General features: G+C 37.7%; 1 protein-coding gene across 3 annotated transcripts in view; it reads right to left on the bottom strand.

Moving 5' to 3' along the window:
• Positions 1–24,783, bottom strand: part of GDAP2 (ganglioside induced differentiation associated protein 2) — a 62,634-nt gene that overhangs the window by 22,550 nt on the left and 15,301 nt on the right. For all 3 annotated transcript variants that reach the window (XM_028101994.2, XM_088022317.1, XM_088022318.1), the window contains exons 4-8: positions 19,720–19,873; positions 19,229–19,317; positions 14,418–14,494; positions 12,881–13,040; positions 10,693–10,849 (exon numbers count right to left, since the gene is read on the bottom strand). In XM_028101994.2, the coding sequence (XP_027957795.1) occupies positions 10,693–10,849; positions 12,881–13,040; positions 14,418–14,494; positions 19,229–19,317; positions 19,720–19,873 (637 nt within the window). The remainder of the gene's footprint in view (positions 1–10,692; positions 10,850–12,880; positions 13,041–14,417; positions 14,495–19,228; positions 19,318–19,719; positions 19,874–24,783) is intronic.

The following is a 24,783-nucleotide window of genomic DNA, read 5'->3' as shown; positions in this document are numbered from 1 at the left end:
CTGATTTCTACTCAGGTCATGATCTCAGGGTCGTGAGATTGAGTCAGAATCCCTTTCCACCCTCAGCAGGGAGTCTGCTTAAGATTCTGTCTCTCCCTCTGCCCCTTCCCCTGCTCTTGGGCACACTCCCTCCCTCTCTCTAAAATAAATAAATCTGCAAAATGTTTAAAAAACTGGTTATCTAATTAGTTACTTTTAATGAAATAATAAGCATTCTGAAACTTACTGCCCCAAACAAGAGCTAGCACCCTCGCAAAAATCTATCTCTAATCACGCAGTCATTCCCCTTTAATTCCAGCCCCTGCCTCTATAACCAGTCTCTGGAATAGCCCATCCATCATCTTCTTGCTTTCCTTTTTATATCCTTTTGGTTCATCTGATGTAGTCCTAAAATGTTTTTTGGAAAAAGCTTATTATACTGTATGTAATCTTTTGGGTCTTACTTGTTTGACTTACTAGACTGCTAAGATCCATCTATATCATTGTGTGGCAATGTTGTTTCTTCACCTTGACAACTATATGATGTATTTATACCATATGAAAACTAGTTTTTTTATCCACTCTCTTACTGGTGGGCACTTGGACTGTTCCCAGGGTTTTGCTCCTGTGTATAGTGCTATGATCAACTTATTTAACATGTTTTCTGGTATATGTGTGCCTGATTTCTTCAAGTGCTAGGTTACAGGTATATTCAGTTTTAGGAGGTAAGACCAGACCTTTCCAAAGTGTTGTACCCATTTATACTTCTACAAGCGATGAATATGAGATCCTGTGAATCCATTTCCTCAACACTTGGTATCAGCAGATGTTTTAACTTTTGCTAATCAGGTCTGAAATGGTATCTCATATCTCTGGTCACTAATGATGATGAGATCCTGTTCATGTTTAATGGACATGTTTCCCTCCTCTGTGAGATGCCTGTTCATATTCTTTGTTTTCTATAGGGCTATTTGTTCTTTTCTTACTTGTAGGAATTCTTTGTATATTCTTGATAGTAATCATTTGCCAGTTATGTTTACTGTGAATACTCCCATTCTATAATTTCCTTTTCACTTTCTTTAAGATTCATTGCCCCACTTGCCAAAGTTCTTAATTTTAATATAGTCAAAGCTATTTTTTCTTTTATAGTCAATGATTTTTATATCCTGTTTAAGAAACCTGTTCCTTTCTCCAAGGTATAAAAGATACTAGTTTACAACTTCTTCCGTGAGTTTTAATTTAAAAAAATAATTAAGTCCTTAATCTATCTAAAATTGACTGTAGTCCATGGTGTGAACTCTGAAATAGCATGAACTCTAAAATGTTTTTAACCTTGATCTGTGATTAACAACGTGAGATCCTAGAATAGATTCTGGTTGGCAAAAGCAATATCCATATGAGCATGTTCAAGGGGAGAAGGCTTATAGCTTACATGAGATTCTTAAAGGCTTTATGATTCAAAAAAGGTTTAGTATCATTGCTGAGACAGTGGTGCTGCTCCAGTTCCTAAGGACTGAGATGAATTCCAGGGCAGCAACTCAGGACTGCCATCTTCATCTGTTTCTTCTTTATTCTTATTAAAGTCTCCTCCATTCCCACTACGGATCATGTAAGTTTGATTTGACTAGTCAGTTTTTTTTTCTTTTAAATAAGTATATGGGAGAAGGGAATAAAAACAAAAAAATGTTAGCTTTATCTCCTCAGCCAGTAGAGAAACAATGTTTCGTTTCCCTCATCTATTCAAAAAATATTTTAAAATTTCCATTCTATCTCTTATAAACTGCACCTCATTTTTTACTGTCGTTTCTGCGTTTTATTTCAATAAAGATATGTAATCTTTTATCCCAGTCCAACAATCAAAAGCTAAAAAAGGAAAACATCAAATCAAAATAGTTTCTTGTTTCCTTAGAGCTTATTCCAAATAAACATTTCTATTACTTGTTGGGTAAACTATAATAATCATAGGTAAACAGTCACACAAAATATTTTGGCAAAATGGCAGCAAAGGTAGTCACTACAGAGCTCTGAAGGCAGAAATGCTAAGTAGACAGTTTCTCAACAGGCTGTAATGAACTAAGGTTGGTTGCTGTCCTCACAAAGCTAATAAAAGGCAATTTCTTCCAGTTAATCAATTACTGTCTGCATGCATAGCCACAGGTTGAATGATGAAGAAAACTTTCTCTAAAAATTCTTAAAAGACTAATGACTAACCTATTTGTGTACAACCAATAGCCTGGATTTTGGAATCAACACAAGTTTTTCCTGGCCTGAGGCAACTGCTCCCCACACTGGACTTAGTGAGGACCCTTGCTGTATACTTATTGCATCCTGTAATTTAAAATAAGTTATTCATATAATAATTAGTTTAACATTTCTCTCCTCTGCAAGATCCTAAGCTCCACAAGAGCTGGGGCTGTATCTGTTTTGCATGTCACTTTATTATGTTTTCAGCATGACACTTGGCATGTTGGTAAGGGCTCAATAAATACTTAATAATGAATGAGATAAAGTTTTTATTGTGGGAAATGACTTAAGAGTTATAGGCAATTGGTCTTAGGCTGACCAAGGAACACTAATAAAAAAGTTACTGTAAAATAATTTTAAGAGTTTTAAAAGCTCTATCTTTGAAAAAGAATATTGCTTCCCAATTTTTGCAAGTAAGCCAACTTCTTCTTTATGATACACCCAAATTAGTGTCACAGTTGGACAGAAAACCTAGAAATATTAATAAAGAATTATACAACATGCCTAATTTTTTCAGATGAATTACCACACAGAGACAATGATGTGGCAAGGCAATGCCATGAGAGCAATGATCTGACCCTATGTAGCCAATCCATGGGACCTTTAGTTTACCGATGGAAGAATTGAAAGCTTTCTTTTTTTTTTAAATATATTCTTTTTTTTTTTTTTAAGATTTTATTTATTTGACAGAGAGAGACACAGCGGGAGAAGGAACACCAGCAGGGGCAGAGGAAGAGGGAGAAGCAGGCTTCCCGCTGAGCAGGGAGCGCGACGCGGGGCTCGATCCCAGGACCCTGGGACCATGACCTGAGCTGAAGGCAGACGTTTAACGACTGAGCCACCCAGGCACCCCAGAATTGAAAGCTTTCAAAAAGATACTGCTAACTAAAGACCTACTTCCTCAGAGATTAAAAAAAAAAAAATCATTTGCTCAATCTGATCAACTAACATAATTAACAGAAACCAGACTCATTATGTGTAAATAAAGCCTTATTTAGAAAAAATAAGAGGAATAAATTAAAAAAACCCCACAGCCTACAATCTTAAACATTTAACACATGGCAGAGTTTGCAAACAGATGACCCATAGCTCAGTTGTATAAACTCCTAAACAAGTAGCCATCAATTCTCCAACTTTTTGGTCTCAGGGACCTTTTATGTTTATGTCAATTATATCTACCAATATTTACCATATCAGAAATAAAGGCAGGAACTTTAGAAATAATTATTTGTAAATCTAAGAACAATAAAAAGCTTAATGTGAATATACGTAACTTTTTATGACAAAAACTGTGTTTAGGGAGAAGAGTTAACACTCCTTTAACATCTTGGCAAATCTCTTTAAGTTCTGCTGGATTCTCACATCTGCTTCTGCATTTAATCTACTGCAATGTCACATGGTAAGCAGCCTCTGGAAAACTCCACCAAACACTGTGAGAATGGGAAGGAAAAGGGCAAATATGTCTGAGTAGCATTATAAAACTCGTTTTGGTTTCAGAGGCTCCCTGAAAGGGTCTCTGGTTCCTTGACCACACTTTCGAGCTGCTATTATTATGAAGTACTCTGCAGCACAGCTATGAGAAAGCACCCCATCTTTAATCACCACAGGCACTGGACACTTATGTGGGAAACCTGAAAACCTTTTGATTCAGACGTAGCTTATCGCTCAAGAGAACTGTGTGACAGAGGCACCGAGCCTGCTTCTTAGTTCAGGCTTTGGGAGCTACAGGCCGTGCTCTTCTGAGAGTTAGCAACTCTGTGTTGACTACATGTGCGTGTGGCCTGACCACCATTCACAACATATCCCGGACATCTGAAGGCCGTGTGGCTCACTCATGCATTTCACAACAGAAGGACCACCTTGTTTATCTGGGTATGTTTCAGTACCTAAAATATTATCTTGCACAGAGTAAACATCTAGTGTCTCCTGAACTGAATGGAAACTATCGACTGTGTAACAAATATGAATCTCAAGATCAAGGCCCTCTACCAAGAAGAACAGTGCTTTCCATGCTGTATTCATATTCCTTCCCAGAACCTATCCCTTCGCTGAGGACTCCTTTCCAGAAAGAAGGGAATAGATTTATTTTAATACTGGCTTGAACTAGTCATTATTAAGTGAAACACATTTCCACATTAAAGAGAGAAAGAGACAAAGACAAGTCTCCAGTCTAAACACAAACTTCAAAATTTCCAGGTTATCTATACCACTCACGGAGAAATGAAAAAGGTAAGAGGTGTGTGTGTGTGTGTGTGTGTGTGTGTGTGTGTGTGTGTGTGTGTGTGTGTGTGTGTGTGTGTGTGTGTATGTGTGTGTGTGTGTAAGAGAGAGAAAGAAAGAGAACAGGTTGGCTGATTGGAGGAAAGTGGTTAACAGTGCAGTTCTTTGTATACGAATACAGAAAATCTCTAGTCCTTTGCCAACCTGTCTGAAGTTGTTTTGTGTAAGTGGGCTGAAGAAGGTGGTAGAGAATGGAGATGTGCCACGATAGCCGCTCTGAAGGCTCTTTCTCAATGAGCTGTAACTCTGGGCAAGCTAAGCTAGGGGATCACTTACCCCCTGTAGAGTAGACAGACTAGATCAGTGATTTGGGGCACAAAAGAATCACCTAAGAAACGTCAGAAGATTTCTGAGCCCTTTCCACAAAAGTTCTAATTCAGGAAGTTTGGTGTGGGGCATACACATTTTTAGCAAGCAGCCCTGGTGATTCTAATGCTTACACACTGTGTACTCCACTTTGGAAAACTGTATCAGATGATTACCCAAACGCCTTTCAACCATAAGGTACTGGTGAGAGACCACAGACCATTGGTTCTCAAAGTGTGGTCCACAGTCCTGACACTTTCTAAGGGGGTTTGCAAGGTCAAAACTGTTTTGACAGTTTCATAATCATACTGAAACATCATTTGCCTTTTTCACTGTGTTGACATTTGCACCGATGGTGCAAAAGCATGGTTAAGTAGACTACTGGTGTCTTAGAACGAATCGAGGTGGAGGAACCAGATTGTACTAGCGGTCACTGTGTTCTTCACTGCCAAAATTCTCACAGGGAAAAAAAAAAAAAGAAAGAAAAAGAAAAAAGCCTGTTTTATTTAAGAATGTCTTTGATGAGGAGGCAAAAATTATTAATTTTATTAAATCAATCCTTGAAACACATCTTTTTAAGATTAACGTATCATAAAATGGAAAGAACACATAAAGCACTTCTGCATACCGAAGTATGAGGTTGTCTTGAAGAAAGGCACTGTTATGACTTGTAAGCTAAACTTGTTGCTTTTTTTTCATGGAACACTGTTTTTCTTCAAATAACGACTGGCAGACAAACTGTGGTTATTCAACATGAGTATGTGGCAGATGTTTTCTCAAAATTGAATAAAGTGACCCTGTCATTTCAAGAAAAACAACTAACAGTATTTCTTGCCAGTGATAAAACTTGAGCTTTAAAAAACATACATAATTTTGGAAAATTTGTATCCATCCCCAGAAGCTTACAGTTCCTAATACTTAAGAGACTTTTCTGATGAGATCAGTGGCAATATTAACAAAGATAATTTTTTGATATTGTGTAATGAAATGTTTTTTACTGAATTTAGGAGATCTGAATAATTCAGTGAATCAATATTTTCCAAAAGACAATGCATCATGTTATAAATTCATGCTGTAAATTCCCATTATAAAATCCATTCAAAGAGCAGGAGAGAACATTTTAATATAACAGAACATAAAAATTAATGGATATGCTTTGAGATTCCATATTACAACTAAACTTTAAGAAACTACCACTTATCAGGGTGGCTCAGTCGTTAAGTGTCTGCCTTTGGCTCAGGTCATGATCCCAGGGTTCTGGGATCAAGCCCCGCATCGGGCTCCATGCTCAGTGGGAAGCCTGCTTCTCCCTCTCCCACTCCCCCTGCTTGTGTTCCCTCTCTCGCTGTCTCTCTCTGTCAAATAAATAAAATAAAAAAAAAAAAAGAAACTACCACTTATCAAGTTATGTTATAATATCAAAGAATATCATAAGTTACTTGAAAAGGCTATTAACATACTCCTCCCCTTTCCAATTACATATCTGAGTGAGGTTAGATTTTCTTTATATACTTCACCCAAGATAACTTATTCCAAACATTTAAACATTTGCAAAAATGTAAAATAGTGCCGTATCTTCTCACCCATTTTTTAAAATAGTTATTTTTCAAAAAAACATGATGGGTTATTTTTATTTATTTTTTCCCCTGTGAAGATTTATTTTTTTATTTTATTATGTCATGTTAATCACCATACATTACATCATTAGTTTTTGATGTAGTGTTCCATGATTCATTGTTTGTGTATAACACCCAGTGCTCTGTGCAGAACGTGCCCTCTTTAATACCCATCACCAGGTAACCCATCCCCCCACCCCCCTCCCCTCTAGAACCCTCAGTTTGTTTCTCAGAGTCCATAGTCTCTCATGGTTCGTCTCCCCCTCCGATTTCCCCCCCTTCATTTTTCCCTTCCTACTATCTTCTTGTTTTTTATTTTTTTTAACATATAATGTATTATTTGTTTCAGAGGTACAGGTCTGTGACTCATCAGTCTTACCCAATTCACAGTGCTCACCATAGCACATACCCTCCCCAATGCCCATCATCCAGCCGTCCCAACCCTCCCACCCCCCACCATTCCAGCAACCCTCAGTTTGTTTCCTGAGATTAAGAATTCCTCATTATCAGTGAGATCATATGATACATGTCTTTCTCTGACTTATTTCGCTCAGCATAATACCATGATGGGTTATTTTTAAATAAATTAAAAAATAACTTCTCATATAATAAATATTGGAAGGTACAAACCATGTAAACAAAAGTTCTCTGGAGTCCTCAACAATTTTTAAGAGTGCAAAGGGGACCTGAGACCAAATCGTTTGTGAACCACTGCCTTCGACTATAAAAAGAAAAGGTACCCAGACCTAGCAGTGCATGAATCACAATGTGAAAAAGTTTCAAAATATATACAGATGCCAAAGTCCCAGTCACGTGAGGAACAGCCCCCTCACTGTATTTAAAGAAAAATGTTTGCCAAATGATTCTTACATATGACAAATTTAGAAACCACTGAAACTATCATGGTGATTGTGACCTTTGGAAAAGCTATTCATTGCTGCCCCCTAGTGGCAAATTTGCTTTCATTTCTAGAAATAAAATCTGAATAAAATGAAGCCCAGAAACTCAGCCAGACACAACATTCTAATTCTGTAAGGACCTCCAGAGGTCATCTAGTCCACTCCCAGTTTATAGATGGAGACTTACAACAACCACACATCACTGCAATATACTGTGATAAATGCTATGCTATGCTTTGGTTAAGTAGAGGGTATGAAAAAAAAAAATAGAGGAGGAGGCATCTATTCCAGACTTCTCTTCGGCCTATCCTGGCTTATCTCCAGGAAGATAAATTTCCAGAGGCAATTACTGTTAAGCTGAAACCTGGAAAATGGGCAGGAGTTAAAGGATTGGGATTTTCCAGTCAAAAGGGATGGCAAGTACCAAAGCTAAAAGGTAAAACAGACCACGATTTGCTCAGTACCGAGTAGAACAGCAGTGACCAATTTCAAGAGCTTGCCAAGTACCAGGTGCTCACAACAACCCTATGGGATGTTACCTCTCAACCAACCCTATCAAGTAATGCTGATATGAACTGTTTAGAGTTTATCATTTTTCTTTCCTTTAGAACTTTTTGAAAAGCAGCTAGCTTTCCAAGGACTGTTGATCCTGGGAAAAGCTTACCCAGAAGTACAGAAGCTACTTTCCTTTATGCTTTAAAAAGGACTTATTAGGAATTGCTTTAGAAAACACCATAAGATACCTAAGAATAAACCTAACCGAAGAGGCAAAGGATCTGTACTCTGAAAACTACAGAATACTCATGAAAGAAATTGAGGAAGACACAAAGAAATGGAAAAATGTTCTATGCTCATGGATTAGAAGAACAAATATTGTTAAAATGTCTATGCTATGCAAAGCAATCTATAGATTCGATGCAATCCCTATCGGAATACCATCAACATTTTTCACAGAGCTAGAACAAATAATCCTAAAATTTTTATGGAACAAGCAAAGACCCCAAATAGCCAGAGGAATGTTGAAAAAGAAAAGCAAAGCTGGCGGCATCACAATTCCGGACTTCCAGCTCTATTACAAAGCTGTCATCATCAAGACAGTATGGTACTGGCACAAAAACAGACACATAGATCAATGGAACAGAATCGAGAGCCCAGAAATGGACCCTCAACTCTATGGTCAACTCATCTTCGACAAAGCAGGAAAGAATATCCAATGGAAAAAAGACAGTCTCTTGAACAAATGCTGTTGGGGGAACTGCAAAGCCACATGCAGAAAAATGAAACTGGACCACTGTCTTAAACCATACACAAAAATAGACTCAAAATGGATGAAAGACCTAAATGTGAGACAGGAATCCATCAAAATCCTAGAGGAGAACACAGGCAGCAACCTCTTTGACCCCGGCCGCAGCAACTTCTTGCTAGACACAAAGGCAAAGGAAACAAAAGCAAAAACGAATTATTGGGACTTCATCAAGATAAAAAGCTTTTGCTCGGGCACCTGGGTGGCTCAGTCGGTTAAGCGTCTGCCTTTGGCTAAGGTCATGATCCTAGGGTCCTGGGATCAAGCCCTGTGTCGGGCTCCTTGCTCAGCAGGGAGCCTGCTTCTCCCTCTCCTCCCCGCTTGTGCTCTATCTCTGTCTCTTGCTCTTTCTCAAATAAATAAATAAAAATCTTCAAAAAAAAAAAGCGCTTTTGCACAGCAGAGGAAACAGTCGACAAAACCAAAGGACAACCTACAAAATGGGAGAAGATATTTGCAAGTGCCTTATCAGATAAAGGGCCAGTATCCAAGATCTATAAAGAACTTATCAAACTCAACACCCAAAGAGCAAATAATCCAAGCAAGAAATGGGCAGAAGACATGGACATTTCTCCAAAGAAGATATCCAAATGGCCAACAGGCACATGGAAAAATGCTCAACATCACTTGGCATCAGGGAAATACAAATCAAAACCACAATGAGATACCACCTTACACCAGTCAAAATGGCTAAAATTAACAGGTCAGGAAAGGACAGACGTTGGCAAACATAGGAGAAAGGGGAACCCTCCTACACTGTTGGTGGGAATGCAAGCTGGTACAGCCACTCTGGAAAACAGTATGGAGGTTCCTCAAAAAGTTGAAAATAGAGCTGCCCTATGATCCAGCAATTGCACTACTCGGTATTTACCCCAAAGATACAAATATAGTGATCCAAAGGAGCATGTGCACCCCAATGTTTATAGCAGCAATGTCCATAATAGCCAAACTATGGAAAGAATCCAGATGTCCACCGACAGAAGAATGGAGAAAGAAGATGTCGTGTATATATATATACACAATGGAACATTACTCAAACATCCAAAAAAAAAAAATCTTGGGGCACCTGGGTCACTCAGTTGGGTAAGCATCTGCCTTCGGCTCAGGTCATGATCCCAGGGTCCTGGGATTGAGCCCCACATTGGGCTCCCTGCTCAGTGGGGAGTCTGCTTCTCCCTTTCCTACTCCCCATGCTTGGGCTCTCTCCCACTCTGTCAAATAAATAAATAAAATCTTAAAAAGAAAAATCTCGCATTTGCAATGACATGGACGGAACTAGAGGGTATTATGCTAAGCAAAAGAAGTCAGAGAAAGACAATTATACGATTTCACTCAAATGAGGAATTTAAGAAACAAAACAGAGGAGCATAGGGGAAGAGAGGGAAAAATAAAACAAGACAAAATCAGAGAGGGAGACAAACCATAAGAGACTCTTAACCATAGCAAACAAACTGAGAGCTGCTGGAGGGCGGGGGTGGAGATGGGGTAACAGGGTGATGGACACTAAGGAGAGCAAAGGATGTAAAGAGCACTGGGTATTATATAAGACTGATGAATCACTGACCTCCACCTCTGAAACTAATAATATACTATGTTAATTAATTGAATTTAAATTAAAAAAGAAAACACCTGAAAGAAATGGAATGGCTTTATAAGGTCCTTGGGATAAATCAGGGAGAAATAAAGTGCTTTTAAATTTAACAAAACTATAGATTATGCTTTAATTACAAATATAGTAAAGTAAAAACCTCATAACTCTGTCTTTCCCTGTTTGTACTTTTAGAACCTAACTTCGCCGAGAGGCACTAAAATTACAGCAGGAAGATCAGGAGCTCTGAAATCAGATGTGCACCTGAACACTGGTTTCACCACATATTAACTGTGACCACTGATAAAAATTAACTTTGAATTTGTGCATCTACAAAATGGAGACGATATCTTCCTCCATGGATTGTCATGAAGAATAAATAAGAATACGTTTTATGTAGATCATTTAGCAGATGTAGGCTCCTTGCTTATTTCTCCTGTCCTTCTATGTCTATCAGTCCAAAGGGGTTTGCCTTACTTTCTTTGATGCTGCTTCTGCAAGGCTGCCTCTGATAACTGTCCCTGAAGGATCAGTCTTCTTTGCTTGTCAATATCTCCTTCCATTCGAGCAAAAGCATGAGAGCCGATGAAAGACAGGTCAACTCCCAAGCCTTCAGCCTCCTCTTCTTGGCTGTCTGTAACAAAAATACTATAACTAGAGAGCTTATGACAAAACCTGACAGTAAATGCTACATTGTGAATGCTGCAATAGGGATGACGGTGACATAATAAAAAAAACTGGGGTTGAGGGAATATTTTTGAGAATCAAACTGAAATCAGATTCAGGTATCTGAAGAACTGAAATAACACAAGAAACCACCTGTCCCTGTGTGACAGAAGTTTTAGGAATACATGAAATCAAATCAAGGTGACCTGGGTGTAACCTGAGGAAGGAAAGAGCAGAATGTAATGATAAGCAAAAAGATAGAATTAATTACACTGTATGCAGGTTTAAAGAAGGGCTATAGCACTGCATCTAACAAAAGAGAAATATAAAGAGCAAATGTTTGGGGTCATTTATCCAGAACTACTTAAGGAGGGAGCACATGATAAACTGATACAAAAACTGGACTCCTTTTGTCAGATAACTCTCAATGGCAGAAGGCTGGACCAGGACTGCAGAGTAGGATCCACATTCACTAAGATATGTTTTCATTCTAACTTAGCATCCTGGTTTTCTACAGTGGTCATGCTGACATAATCATCTGACCCATAAGAGTTCTAGTTTTCATCACAAATTAATAAATCAACTTTCTAATCTATCCAGATGATCATTTTATGTTTGGCTAGAAGTCAGTACTTTGGGAACAGGTCATCTATCTCTTACTGTGTTCCCCACTGCTTTACTAGCTTTGTTAAAAAAAACCAAAAAACCCAACTTTTTTTCCTTAAACAACAACAAAAAATGCCTTGGACCATGGGGAGCTTCCCAAGGCAATGCCACTACTTGAAACCCAGTCAGGTGGGCCATCCAGCTAGGATTTTCTTATATCTATTTCAAGCTCCTTAAACTGTGACAGGCCAACGGCTGAGAAGAGTGTGCTTTTATGAAAAACACCCATGAACAAATCACGTAAAACTGATTTTACATCTATTTTAACAGACTGAACATTCTAATTGAAAATATTTATGAATACTAGGTCTTACATCTATGAGGTAATTAAACACTCTCTGAAAATGGTGGACACAAGGAACCCTTTGGTTAATGAGTTAGCCCAGCATTATGATCTCAAATTGGGTTTGCAATTATTACTCCTTGTCATACAAAATGCATTTATGCGTTTAGGAAAAACTATATTCTACGGTGGTGGTCATGATCATGAGGATTTCCAAATAACTCTGGGCATACCCTAAAGTACATGGGTAGCCCTCCAGCAAAGCTTGGTTCAGACATTTCCTGATGGTACACCACTTATAATTCCCTCCATTTGACTTAAGGCTGTGTACTGGTGATAAAAAGGAGATAAGCAGCCTTCTACAGATTTTAACTTGATGCTCATTTAAAAGTGTTCACAGTAGGAATCTCATAGTAATTCCTAAGCTGCTGAATTTTCAGAGCAAGTTCTAGCACTGAAGCTTGTGAGGCATGTCTCCACACAAGGAGTTATGACCTTAACTGTGTACCCATGAAGATCAATATTAGCTGTCATACAGCACAGATTCAGAAGGGCTCCCATCCTACCATGATCTACCATGGCTTCAAACTACATGAGAATATAACCTAAAGAAACAAAACAAGTGTTAATGGTATTCTTGTCTTAGTATTTAATATTAGGTCTGGCTTTTGGAGGATACTGTTGAAGCTGCTGAAAATTTTAGATGATTATGTACTTGATTACTGTCTCAACAGGGTCCTGCATACAACTATAAACTTCACGAGGATGCAAATGTTGTTAAATCCACCTCTGGATCTCTACTGCCTAACAGACTTGATGGGGGGTGTGTGTGTGTGTGTGTGTGTGTGTGTGTGTGTGTGTAAATATATATATATTTTAACTTAAAAGACTAAATTTTAACAAGAATAAGACTCTAAAGACATCTAAGTTGGTCTTGAACTTAATGTCACACCCATAGAGAGGTCCCTGAAGGTAGACTGGACTTTCTCCTTTTGGTGGGTTTTATCAGTCCCTGATAAAAGAGGGAAATTAAGAAAAAGGAGAACTCACCCTCCGGGGCACCAGGTTTTTCACTTATTCTAATCTGTCGTTCAGGTACCACAGGCTCCCCTTCTGCATTTCCAATATCTGCAGGTAGGTATGGCAATGATCGACATTCCTCCTTTAGTGACCTTGGGAAGTACAGAGGTAGCAGCTTTTGGTAAGTAGCCTGTGTCAGAAAAGCAAGACATTCTGTGAAAAATAATGAAGTAATGAAGCACGCAAGCTTAGTCCTGTTCCAGACACCATGAAGACAGCCTCCCTCAAGAATAAAAACCTAAGCTCAACTAGATGCTATCTGGGACCCTCAAGCAGTTCTTATATTAAGGGTCAGGATACTGTCAGGTGGTCAAGTTAAACGTGACTGCCATCCTGGCAAATTCAGGTCAGCGAACCTGGAATGCATAAATCCTGCCACTCCTGTCCTATTGTCATTTGCCCCTCCCTTGGAATATCTTTATTTATTTTTTACGATGATTTCAAGTTTATCACCTCCCATAGGAAGCATTTCCTAACCCTGTGCAGGCTGGAGTTCCTATCTATTCCATACCTCCATTAATGTACTTACCATAATTATCATAACTTATCTGAATTGTCTGTCCCCACCAATAGACAATGGATTCCTTGAGGACAATGACCCTCACTTGTTCACTGGCATATTTCCAGAATCTAGTGTAATAAACCTGGATGCTATAGACACTCAATAAAAGATCACTGAATGAATAGGTAAACCAGACAAAACAAGAGATAGCAAACAAGCAAATGCGACTCATTTTAGCAATTTCAAAAGTATTTATATATCATGTATATAGCTATTAATACCACGAACAGATATTTCACATGTGTTAACTCATTCATCACTAAACTCCTGTGGTATAAGTACTACTAATACTCCTATTTTATCAAAGCACAGAGAAGTTAAGTAACTTGCCCAAGGTCACAAAACTGCAAAATAATACAAGCTAAACCGGATGGAGCATACTAAAACTAAATAAAATTTAAAAAGGGTTAAAAAAATAAATAAAGCCATTAAAAAAATAGAGTTAAAAAAACATCATTTTCTAAAATGGCTCTAAGTGAAATTGAAACATACTAAACTTAATTACACACAACAAAACAAAACAAAACACAAACCTCACAATTTAATCAATGCTAGTCACTAGGCTAGGCTGTCATGTTTCCAGGCAAGGTAGACCCAAAGCTTTTCCAGCACAGCAATTTTCTAGTTATACTGCCCAAGCACCCAGTACTCGGATTATAAGGTGATGCCTTGAGAGGTTTTAAGAGCAAAGCAGAACTACTCCACCTTGTGAGATTTCACTAAGTGAAAACAGTTTAGCAGTAAAAACATGATCAGAATGCTCCTTCTTGACTTGTTTTTAGTCTCTAATATGCATTCTTTTCAACAAAGGATGGTAAGCCCCACTGCCAAATACATACACAGATACTGAGGATTTGCCCGCTGGCAATTCAGTAAATAGAGAATGATGAGACAAAGGTAAACAAGTAAAAATGATTTAAACAATGAAACATAATTACAAAATACCTCTTCTAGTTCAGAGACAGCAAATACTACTTTTTCAATGGTCTCCCCATGAATTTCTAGGAATCTCCTTACAGTGCCTAAGGAAAGGAATAGAAAAAATGATGCAATAAATAAGAAATACCTGTGTGAAGAAAATTCAAACTCTTCGAAGTTTTATCTTTATAATGGATCAGTACTCATTTCAGTCAGGTCTCTGCTCAGTGACACCTCATAAGTGAAGGCTGCCCAGAGTACCGTATTTAAAAATCCTTCTCTGATTTGCTTTCCTCCAGAGCAAGTATTATAGACATTTTGTGGAGTTTATTTTATATCTTCTCTGCCCTCCCCGGCCCATCTGCTAGAACGAAAGTACCTCAACAACAAGAGCTTTATTTTATTTACTGCATTACTGCCAGCTTCTAGAACAGTGCCTGGCCATAGAAGATGCTGATTCCAGACAATTCTTCCTTACCCAGTATATTTTTATTCCCTGGGGCCTCTCTCTCTGATCACATTCATTTAGTTAACAGTGACCTACTCAGCACTGCATCCCTGTCAAAATCCCATTGACCAAAGGTGAATTATTTTTTTAATTTCTATGTTATTCCTGATTCTTCCCTATCAATTTCCTATCAATGAAACCTAATGGCCTCTTCTTAGTCCCTACCTCACTAGAGATTTCTCTAGCTTTAGTTTTATGTGCCCATGCCCTACGTTTTAAAATGTTGTCCTCCACGTTTCTGTCCTCCACATTTATTTTCTTGACATATATATATATATGTCAAGAAATAGATCAATTTTGATATCAATTCTTGATATCCATATATCAATTTTTGATAGCAATATCATCATTATCAAGAAATATATATATACGTATGTATATTCTCTTTAGCTCACCAATTTGCTGGCTTAGCACCAATGTAACTATTGATATTCTCAAATCTTTATATTCTGTTTTCTGAGTAAAAGAGCTGAATTCCCTACTGCCTACTGGGCATATCTGCCCAGGTAACCCAGAGACCTCAAACTCCGAAGGTCTGAAACTGACCTCCATCTTTACCCACCAAAATCTGTTCCTCTACTTATATTCTTTATTTTATCACATAGCAACATCAAATCACTCATCTGAGCTCAAATCCTGAATTTTTTAACATTTTGACCTCTCCCTTCATCCTGCATTTTCAATGGGTTATCATATCCTTTATTTCTACTGCTATTTCTAACATCCATTCCTTCTCTCTTTCGGCTGCTCTCAGGATCTTAATGCTCACAAAGCCTTCAGCAATAAGCTCTTGTTTTCTTGTTTCTCTCTTTTCCAGGTCTACATATTCACTGTTGCCTGAGTTATCTTCCTTCCCTTGTCACCCTCCTTACTAAACAATTCTGAGGCTCTGCACTGCTTGTAGATTAGGATCGAAGTCCCCAGCAAGGTTTGCCACACTTGGCCTCAACCGGCCGCCCCTCCAGCCCTGCCCTTTAGTCCGCTTTCCCACTATTCCTCCCACAGGCCTTACTTTCAGCAAATTGGATTCTTTGCTGTACTCAGAACATTCCACTTAGCTTTCATGCTGCCCTGCCTCTGCCTGCACGGTCACCTTTGACTAGAACACCATTCATTCACCATGACCTTCTATTAGTGAAGTCCTACTCATTTTTCAAGATCCAGTTCAAGGCCATCCGGTTTGTACAGAACTCCATCCTTCCTTGTGTTCCTTCTATAACGGGAATGGCCCTCCATTTGTGAACTTCTCATTGCATTTTATAGCTAGACTGTGAGCTTTCTGAAGGCCAAGTATATCTTACATTAATATTACCAGAACCTAGCGTATCTTAAGATATGGCAAACAACTGTTCGAAAATAACTGGCAGCTGAAGTAACATTTTATGAGTCTGGTTATCTACATATTGCTTACCTTGTTTACTACTGTATCTCGAGAATCTAAGACCCATTTGTTGAAGGACTAAATTATTTAGAATTCTCCCTCTGTTAGGTGACAAATTTATTTTTCATTTCTCTCTCTATTCTGCTTTAATGATTTTCTAAAATTGATTTTTCCAAAAGGGATTTTCTTTTATTTTGACACCAAGGTTTTTTTTTTTTTTAAGATTCTATTTAGAGATAGAGTGTGCGCGAGCCTGTGTGAGCAGGGGGAAGAGCAGAGGAAAAAGGACAAGCAGACTCCGCACTGAGCACAGAGCCCAACATGGGGCCCGATCCCACGACCCTGAGCTGAAACCAAGAGTCGGACGCTTAAGCGACTAAGCCACCCAGGCACCGTGACAACAAGTTTTACTTAATGTTCACATATAGTGGTTTCCCAGCATACTACTGTAGGATTTCCACTGGAAGACAAAATACAATACCAGAGAATAACCAAACTGAATCCCCTCAGCAGAATTCATTAAGAAAAGTAATTCTGCAAAAAGGAGAAAAGAAAGAGTGATGTCATAGCTATAAGATTTTAGTACCAACTGCCAATTCAAACGGTTTCTTTCAGTTTCATCTGTGCACTATTCTTTGCAACCAACCAGGATGTCATGTACCTAACTTTTAGTGAAAACCCTTTAACTGGGGAGAATGACATCTGGGGCATTAAAATTCCCAACATGGAACCACAGTGAGAACAAACAGCGTCATCTTTTTTTCTCACCACTGTATTCTCTTTTCTATAGCACAGGGTCTCCTACACAATCACTCAAAATTTTGCTGAATTAATAAATAACCTGATAAATTTATTTCAACAGAGGTTTCTTTAGGCTTCTAATGGAGAAGAATTGAACTGTACATGAACCAAGAAAAAAAAGACAAACAGTCTTGAGATATCTATCAAGAGGATATTACTTAGGTTTCAAATGAAATAAATTTTGGTAATAGTTTAATAAGTAGGAAAGAGTTTGGTACTAAGGACTTAGAGTTACTTATTAGATTTGTTCTTGGCCCATATATGCTGTAAAAGTGTACAAGCCACTGGTTTCCCAAATGCTCAGAAAGTGTGTGAGCAAAGGCCACAACTGTTTATATGTGCGTATTTTTTTTTAATGAGAATGCTACGGTTTTACTATCAGATTTAAGGTGCAGTAAGTCAAATAGGCCTTATAAAATATAAGTTGACTTGTCCATCTTTACGTTTTCCATTTCATCTGTGCTAATTCAATTCTTAGAAACTGCTTCATCAAAGTCCCTTAGGCCACTGTTGATTTTCACCTGCTCTTACTACAATTACTGCTCAAAGTTAACACCTCTCGGGTAGATCGAGTGATTTATCAAGTGATTTAGTTTGGGAAACAGAGCTGGTGAGACTGGTAGAACTGGGATCAAAAACCAGTCTTCTGGACTCCTTTTTCAGAGGCTTTTCTATAAAATGTTGCTTCCTCTTTGAATTCTGACCTATATGATTACTTTAATAAGAAACAGAGACATAAAAAAAGACTTAGCTCAAAGTATGGGATGATGGGGCAAGGACTAAGGAATCAGAGAATGTCAAGACCTGCCAAGAGCTTTGCCAAAAAGAATTATACAAAGGCAGGAACTTTGCTTTGGTAAGGCACCATTCGGAATATATGCAGAGTATTGATAACATAAGAATTTCCTACTGAAGTAGTTTAACCTCAAGCGTAACTGATCTAGTATAACAGAGAAGTTACTAGACTTGGGAGTCAGGAATCTGCATAACCTTGAGAACATGATAAATTTCTGAGCTTATTTGTAAAATGGACACCTGAAACACAGGGCTGTTGAGGAAACAAAATGGAACTTCTTTATGCCTTTTTAAAACACATATTTCTTAAGCAAGTATCATATGTAAAGCATTCCTGACATATGAAAGCACTGGAAATGCAAAGATGAAAAGATTTCTGTTCCTCAAGAAGCTCAGTCTAATATATATAAATCATAACCATAAAATATTAAATTTACCATAAGATCCTTGACTTCTAAATCTTAAATCTTAGAAGTAGCTAATTATTAAATAGGATTACTTATGTCATAATTCACCCTAAATTCTAGGCTATAGACTAATAATAATTTTATACATTGGAATATCTCACTAATTTTTTGGTGGATATAAAACTTTCAGCTCCAGTCCTCTTTAAATTCTAGAGATAGAAAGGGGTCATAAAGATCATTTGGTGTAGTTTTCCTCTTCAATGAGGAGTATCTGCAACAGATGGTCATTTAGTTTCTGCATGAATATTCCCAGTGACAAGAAGTTCACTTAAAATACCTTTCCATTAGAGTCCTATCTCAAGTGGGACCAAGTCTCTTTCCTTGTGACAATAGTCTTTGACCTGCCTTCTACCATTGGAGGTCTTATCTACAATCCTTACCAGAATCTATGAGCTTCCTGAAATTACACACAAATTCCCTCTTTATGTATATTCCTCTGGGGAAAGGGTCCACAGCTTTCCTTCAGCAGATGCTCAATGTAATTTACGATGGTTCCCAAAATGGTTCAGAACACTGCTCCCAAAATGTAGCATAGAATAAGTTCACAATGACACTCTTTTAGACATGTGAAGATGAGAACCATATATGCTAAAACAATGCATGGTCTTCTTTAGGAGAAATACCACTAATGTTTCAAACTGTTTGCTCTCCAGTTTGTCAGTGTCTCATATTAGATAGGACACCCAGAACTACATACAAATGTGTAGATGTGGTCTGAACCTGCATATAATACAGTGAGATCATGGGTTCTCTAGAGCTAAACACCCTATTTTTATATCACATATATGACATTCTGTCTCATTATGATTGAGTCAATTTATGTACAGCATCCCAATCCTACTTACAAAGTGCTCAATGTATGCACAGCATCTCCAATGTTACTTACGAAGTGCTATGTGTGTTGCATCCTCTAAAGGATAACCTCGTTTTGCAGAATTGATGACACAGAATCCCACAGAAGACATTGATTGCTCTCTGCAAACAGAAAACACAAACTACCAACATTCATAATACATACATATGTAAATAATTTAAAAATGCAGCTCAACTTCTCTTTCCCTACCCCCTCAACAAATCTATAATAACAGGTAATCCAGTTATACTTTTTAATAATTACATCAATATTATAATTGTACCATTTGGGGGAAATATATTCCAAGTAAAGACTGAGTAAAATGGGAATAGGTTAAATTCTTTAGTCACCCAAATCCACTCCTTTTATCCTGCTAAGTATGTGAAGATAATTAATTTTATCTTCAGAGTCCTCTTATGTGATTTAAATCCCTCAAAACTGACTTCCACAGCTAGGTTTCATTCTGAAGCTGGGGCCTTTCACCATATACGGCATGCTGCGTCCAGGAAGTGAGGGAGCCATACTTGGCCAGCTGAAGCACGTTTCTGTAGCAGCTGTACAGGGAACTCTCAGCAGCAGTACGGTAGCGGCTCTTGTATTTAGGTCCCACTGTGTGGATGATGAACCGGGCAGCTAGATTAAATCCTTTTGTCAATTTGGCTTCACCTGTCCGGCAACCTGGAAACAATGGAGCATACATAAGTCATGGAGGTGTCAGGAAAAAAAAAAAGGTGACGAAACAAGGCATGAAACAGAAAAGTAGTAAGAATTTTGAGAAATTTCAATTAAAAATATGGATCGAACACCAACATTTAACTCTGTTCCCAAAATGACAGTGAAGCAATATAATAGGTATAAGAAACAGAGACAAAGAGAATGGGAGAGGACACGAAGCAGATCGGCATCATCAGAATTTTGGAAGGCAGAAAATAAGTGGCCTAGAAATAACTCATTTAGCAAGCAGAGAAACCTAACTGCTCGTAGAAATAGGGTCACCAACAGGAAGCAAGCTGGTTTGTACTGAAAGGCAGTGATGGATTCAAGATAGACTGCTTTGATTCAAATCTTGAGTCTACCACCCTCCTGCTGTACTACCTGGGCAGGTGCCTGGCCTCTCCATGCCTCATTTTCCTAATTCCCTAATTAGGAATACTACTGGTATCCTACTCCCTAATGGGAATACTACTGGTACTTACTTCACAGGTCTAAAGGAGTTAATACATGCAAAGTACATACATGCATTATGTATCATTCTAATTGTTGTTATTATTACAGAACACTAGAAAGGCTCAAAAAGTGGAGACCTACGTACTTCTAAAAGCTATGACATGAAGTGGGACTAAAGAGAGGAGGCTGAGTTAAATTTGCATAGAAACAGTCAAATCTGCAAGAACCTTTTCCCCAGCCAGCACAGCAAGGTGATGATTTATCACCAGAGCAGTGGGAAGGTTTACTCTCTAGAGATGCTGAACTAGAGTTTCTGGACCCCAGAACCCCAGGCATGGCTGAAAAGACGGGATTTAGTTAACGTGTTACACTCAACAGTGATAGCTCTAGCCCTCTGCTCCTAATTGGCTTCTGAAACACAGACACCCACACTTACACCCCTCAAAGATTCCTTTCCAGGAAACTAAGAGGCCCAAACCAAAGTACTCACAGATTGTGACAACTAAACAACAAAACAACAGGGCTCCTGCTCATCCTCTGCTTCTAGATCCACCAAGCAATAACTCTTGCCCATGCACACAAAGCTTCCCTTCACTTTCTCAGTTCCTCCCTCATAAATACAATTGGCACACTGACACTCAAGGATCACCAGGAAGTGAGCAAAGCCTCTGGCCACAGGAACGTCAAAGCAATGCTCAAAAAGGAGAGAATGCAACTCCCAACACCATAATCACTACTGTCAGAGAGGTAAGAGAAGATATGGTATCTCTGAAACAAAAACAGAATGTAATAAGGAAGAAATATTCAGAGAACAGGAAGAAGTGCTTATATAATTTATAGCCAAATAAAAAACATGATAGCAGTAACAAAAAGTTCAATAGGTGGGTTAAAGCTAAAGTTAAGGAAATCTTCCAGAAAATAAAAAGCTGGAAAATAAATAATACATGAAAATTGGAGGGTTAAACAAGGAGGTACAAGATCCAATAGAATTTCTTCAAAGAGAGAACAAAGAATACAGAGGGAAGGAAATTAGGAAAGAAATAAAACAAGAAATTTTCTGGAACTGAAAGATAGTTTCTATACCAAGGAGCCCACAGGATACCCAAACCACACCAAGGCACCTCACTATGAAATTGAGAACACCTGAAATAAGATGAGATCATAAAGTTTCCAGAGAAAAAAACAGTAACATACAAAGCATCAGGAATGAGAATAGCATCCGATTTTTTCAAGAGCAATAATAAAAATTGGGAGCAATGCCTTAAAAAACCTGGAAAATGATTACCAACTTAGAATTTCATTTCCAACCAAACTTCTAATTAAGTATGAAGGTAGAAGATCTCAGCAATTTTGCCCCCATCCATCCTCAGAAATCTCCTGGTAGATTTACTCACAGAAATTAAGGAGTATATCACAGAAGAGAAAGGCATGAGATCTAGAAAATGAGGGGATCCAATCCACTAAACAGAAAAAAGGATTTCCTAGGATGTTAACTCTACAACAGGTATAGAGAACAGTCTAGAGAGGAAAGAGGCTGGGGGATTCCATGGGGTACCGTATCAAGAAAAAAATGGAGCTGAAAGATAAACAGAAGTTTTGACTTTGTTGAGAGGTTTACAGTTATTTAAAAGTCTGGGATTGAATAAGTTAATTAATTAGAAAATTAAGTAATCAGATCAATAATTTAGAGGAAATTAATTGTACAAAAAGAACACTAATCAGTTTTGTAATCAGTGGCGAGTAATATTTATACATTCACAATGTTAATGTTGAATGCGGATTTAATAAAAATTTGACAGGCCAATCTGGGAAAGTGGTGAAGAGGGAAGAAAATGTGAGTATTTTATGTATAGGCAAATGAGGGGAGTGGATGAACAAGAGTTTAATCTTTAATTTCCACAATAAGAAGTCAACAGACAGGGGGAAAAATCAATACAATAGTTGTAGTGTATTATATGGAAACAGAAGGTAAATAAAATAAGGAACTTAAAGGTTTGAAAGTAGAGGTCCCTGGAGAACAGGAATCAAGGCAGGAAAGGGAAAGGCAGAGAACTGTAGCTTTCCTTTGTACATAAAATTCTTTAACTCTTAAAACCACATATACGTTGATCTATGAAAAGCCATAAGCACAAAGTGACACTCAAAAAAGAGAAAAGCTTTTGGAAAACCGTCATTTGGCACCACTTGAGGCAGCTATTAAACCAATTCTTTATTTTGAAAAATGGTAATTAAAAGAAGTAAGCATTTACCCTGCCCTCTTACAGAAACTGTAATCCAGAGTAACCACATGTCAGTTATTGAGGAAAGACTCTACAGGCATGTAACCATGGATATAATGACAGGTTTTAGAAAACTACAACTTCACAATCTTAATGAAATTACCGACTCAGACAAGGACTATATAAATAGTTGCTAAAACCATTATGTGAACGTGTGACAGAGAACTGGACATTCATGGAGCTTAAATAACCCCATATTGATTACTTTTCAGTCACAAAGGGTAAAACAACTATATAAATAGAAGAATCAAGTTGTCATCACTATTCTATAACAGAGAACCATCCTAGTGTTAGTAATGGTTCACTAATGGGTCAATCAGATTTTATACATCTTCCAATTTGATACATTAAGTATACAATACAATAATCACCTATGGAATGCTTAAGCCAAACCTGATTCCATTAGATATAACTTCTAGATTATAGGAGATACAAGGGATAAAGCAACAAACCAAATGGCACCTCAGGGTAATGAGATAAATCCAGAAGGTGGGCCATCTTGGAAAACATTTTAGCCTAGTACTCAACAAATTAGTGTCATAAAAAGGGAACTGAGTTGGATGAGAAAAAATTTTTTAAGATACAACAATTAGAAGTATGACCCTGGACTGGATATTAGCTTGGACAAACTAGCTGCAGAAGGCATTTCAGGGTCAACTGGAAATTTAAAATATGATTTGGGTATTAGATGAAGTAATTTCTGAAACCAAAAGGTGGAATTCATTTGCTGAAGCAGAATGCAGAACGGTATGTGTACAATTATCTTATCATACATAAGGACTGTATACATATAATTATTTCATGCTGGTAACAAAATATTTAAGAATGTATGCATATACCCACATATACCTACAGAAAGATCCAGAAGAATATGTACTATAGGACTAGTACTGGTGATCTTCGTGTGGTGGAAATGTTAAGTTTTCATTTATTTTGTAGCCTCTGTGCATATAATTTCTACAATTTACATTTATTGCTACTGTAAGTAGAAAACAATTATTCAAAAGAAATATATATATTAAAAAAATAAAGCAAGCAAGCAAACATGTATTTGGGCAGTCAGTTTGCAGAATCAATCCTGAAGATCTCTGAGGGCAGACTACAGAAACAGAAAAGAATTGCTAAGTGTTCAGGATACTCTGGTTTTGGGAATCCCACCTTTCCTTTAATAATTGTTAACCAAAACTCAGAACTCTGGAGACTAGATGTAGGCTAAGTACTGTTGCATTGCTTCCCAATCTTCCATTTGTTCTTTCTAAGCCGATTTCTTCTAACCCAAAACCCAAATCCTGACATGAGTATGAACAGTTAAAACACAGGAAAGTATTTTTAATTCCTGTAAAACAAAGACAAATTTACTGAATAAGTTCGAGTTCACTCCAGCCATAACTCTGTCCAGTGCATTTTTTACCCCTGACTACATCCTCCGCTAAGGAGCACCTGCTGCAATGATAACCTGAATATATCTGAGTACTAAAGATTAATTAGGGCTCTTCAACTTCACTTATTTCTCTCTAAATCCCGACATCCACAGTAAGAAACACAAAAGTTGTCTTAATGTTTACAGCAAAGAGTTCTATTCATAAACTTAGCAATCAAAAAATGTAGTATATGTCTTCCCATCCTAGCAAACCTGTGCATTTAATACCAAGTGATGGAACATTAAAGCAGCAAAACTATACAGTGATCCTGATGGGAGAAGAAGGTATTTTTCTCATTTTGCACAAGGAGATACTTACACTACTTAAGTATTTAATATTTAAGTATTTAATTACATGTATTCTTGCCCAGAAACAAGTAGGCGAATTATCAGACGCTATTCTGACCCTAAAGCTGAACATCATTTATCAATCTCTCTCTTATCACACATTCTTTACCAAAACAACAGCCCCACACAGCTTTAGGTTCATAAAATTCCTAAATTCAAGGACTGGACATAAGACTGAGATACAAACACACACATTTTTTTTTTTTTTAATTTGGATATAATAGGCCAAATCTGCCCATTTCATTTTTAGGAAGCTCTATTTCTTAGAAAACTTTCTCTAAATGAACTGAAATGAAGTTTTATGTATCTTCCCACCAAGGATTCTAGGAACACAATAAAATTATGTCTCACTCTCTTCAGTATGAAGCTTTTTC

The sequence above is a fragment of the Eumetopias jubatus genome, unplaced genomic scaffold, assembly GCF_037043125.1.
Source record: "Eumetopias jubatus isolate StellerSeaLion01/CBP00866 unplaced genomic scaffold, mEumJub1_p1.0 scaffold_4, whole genome shotgun sequence".
NCBI lineage: Eukaryota > Metazoa > Chordata > Mammalia > Carnivora > Otariidae > Eumetopias > Eumetopias jubatus.
Note: the sequence above shows the minus strand (reverse complement) of the source record. Positions and strands in the feature narration are given on the sequence as shown.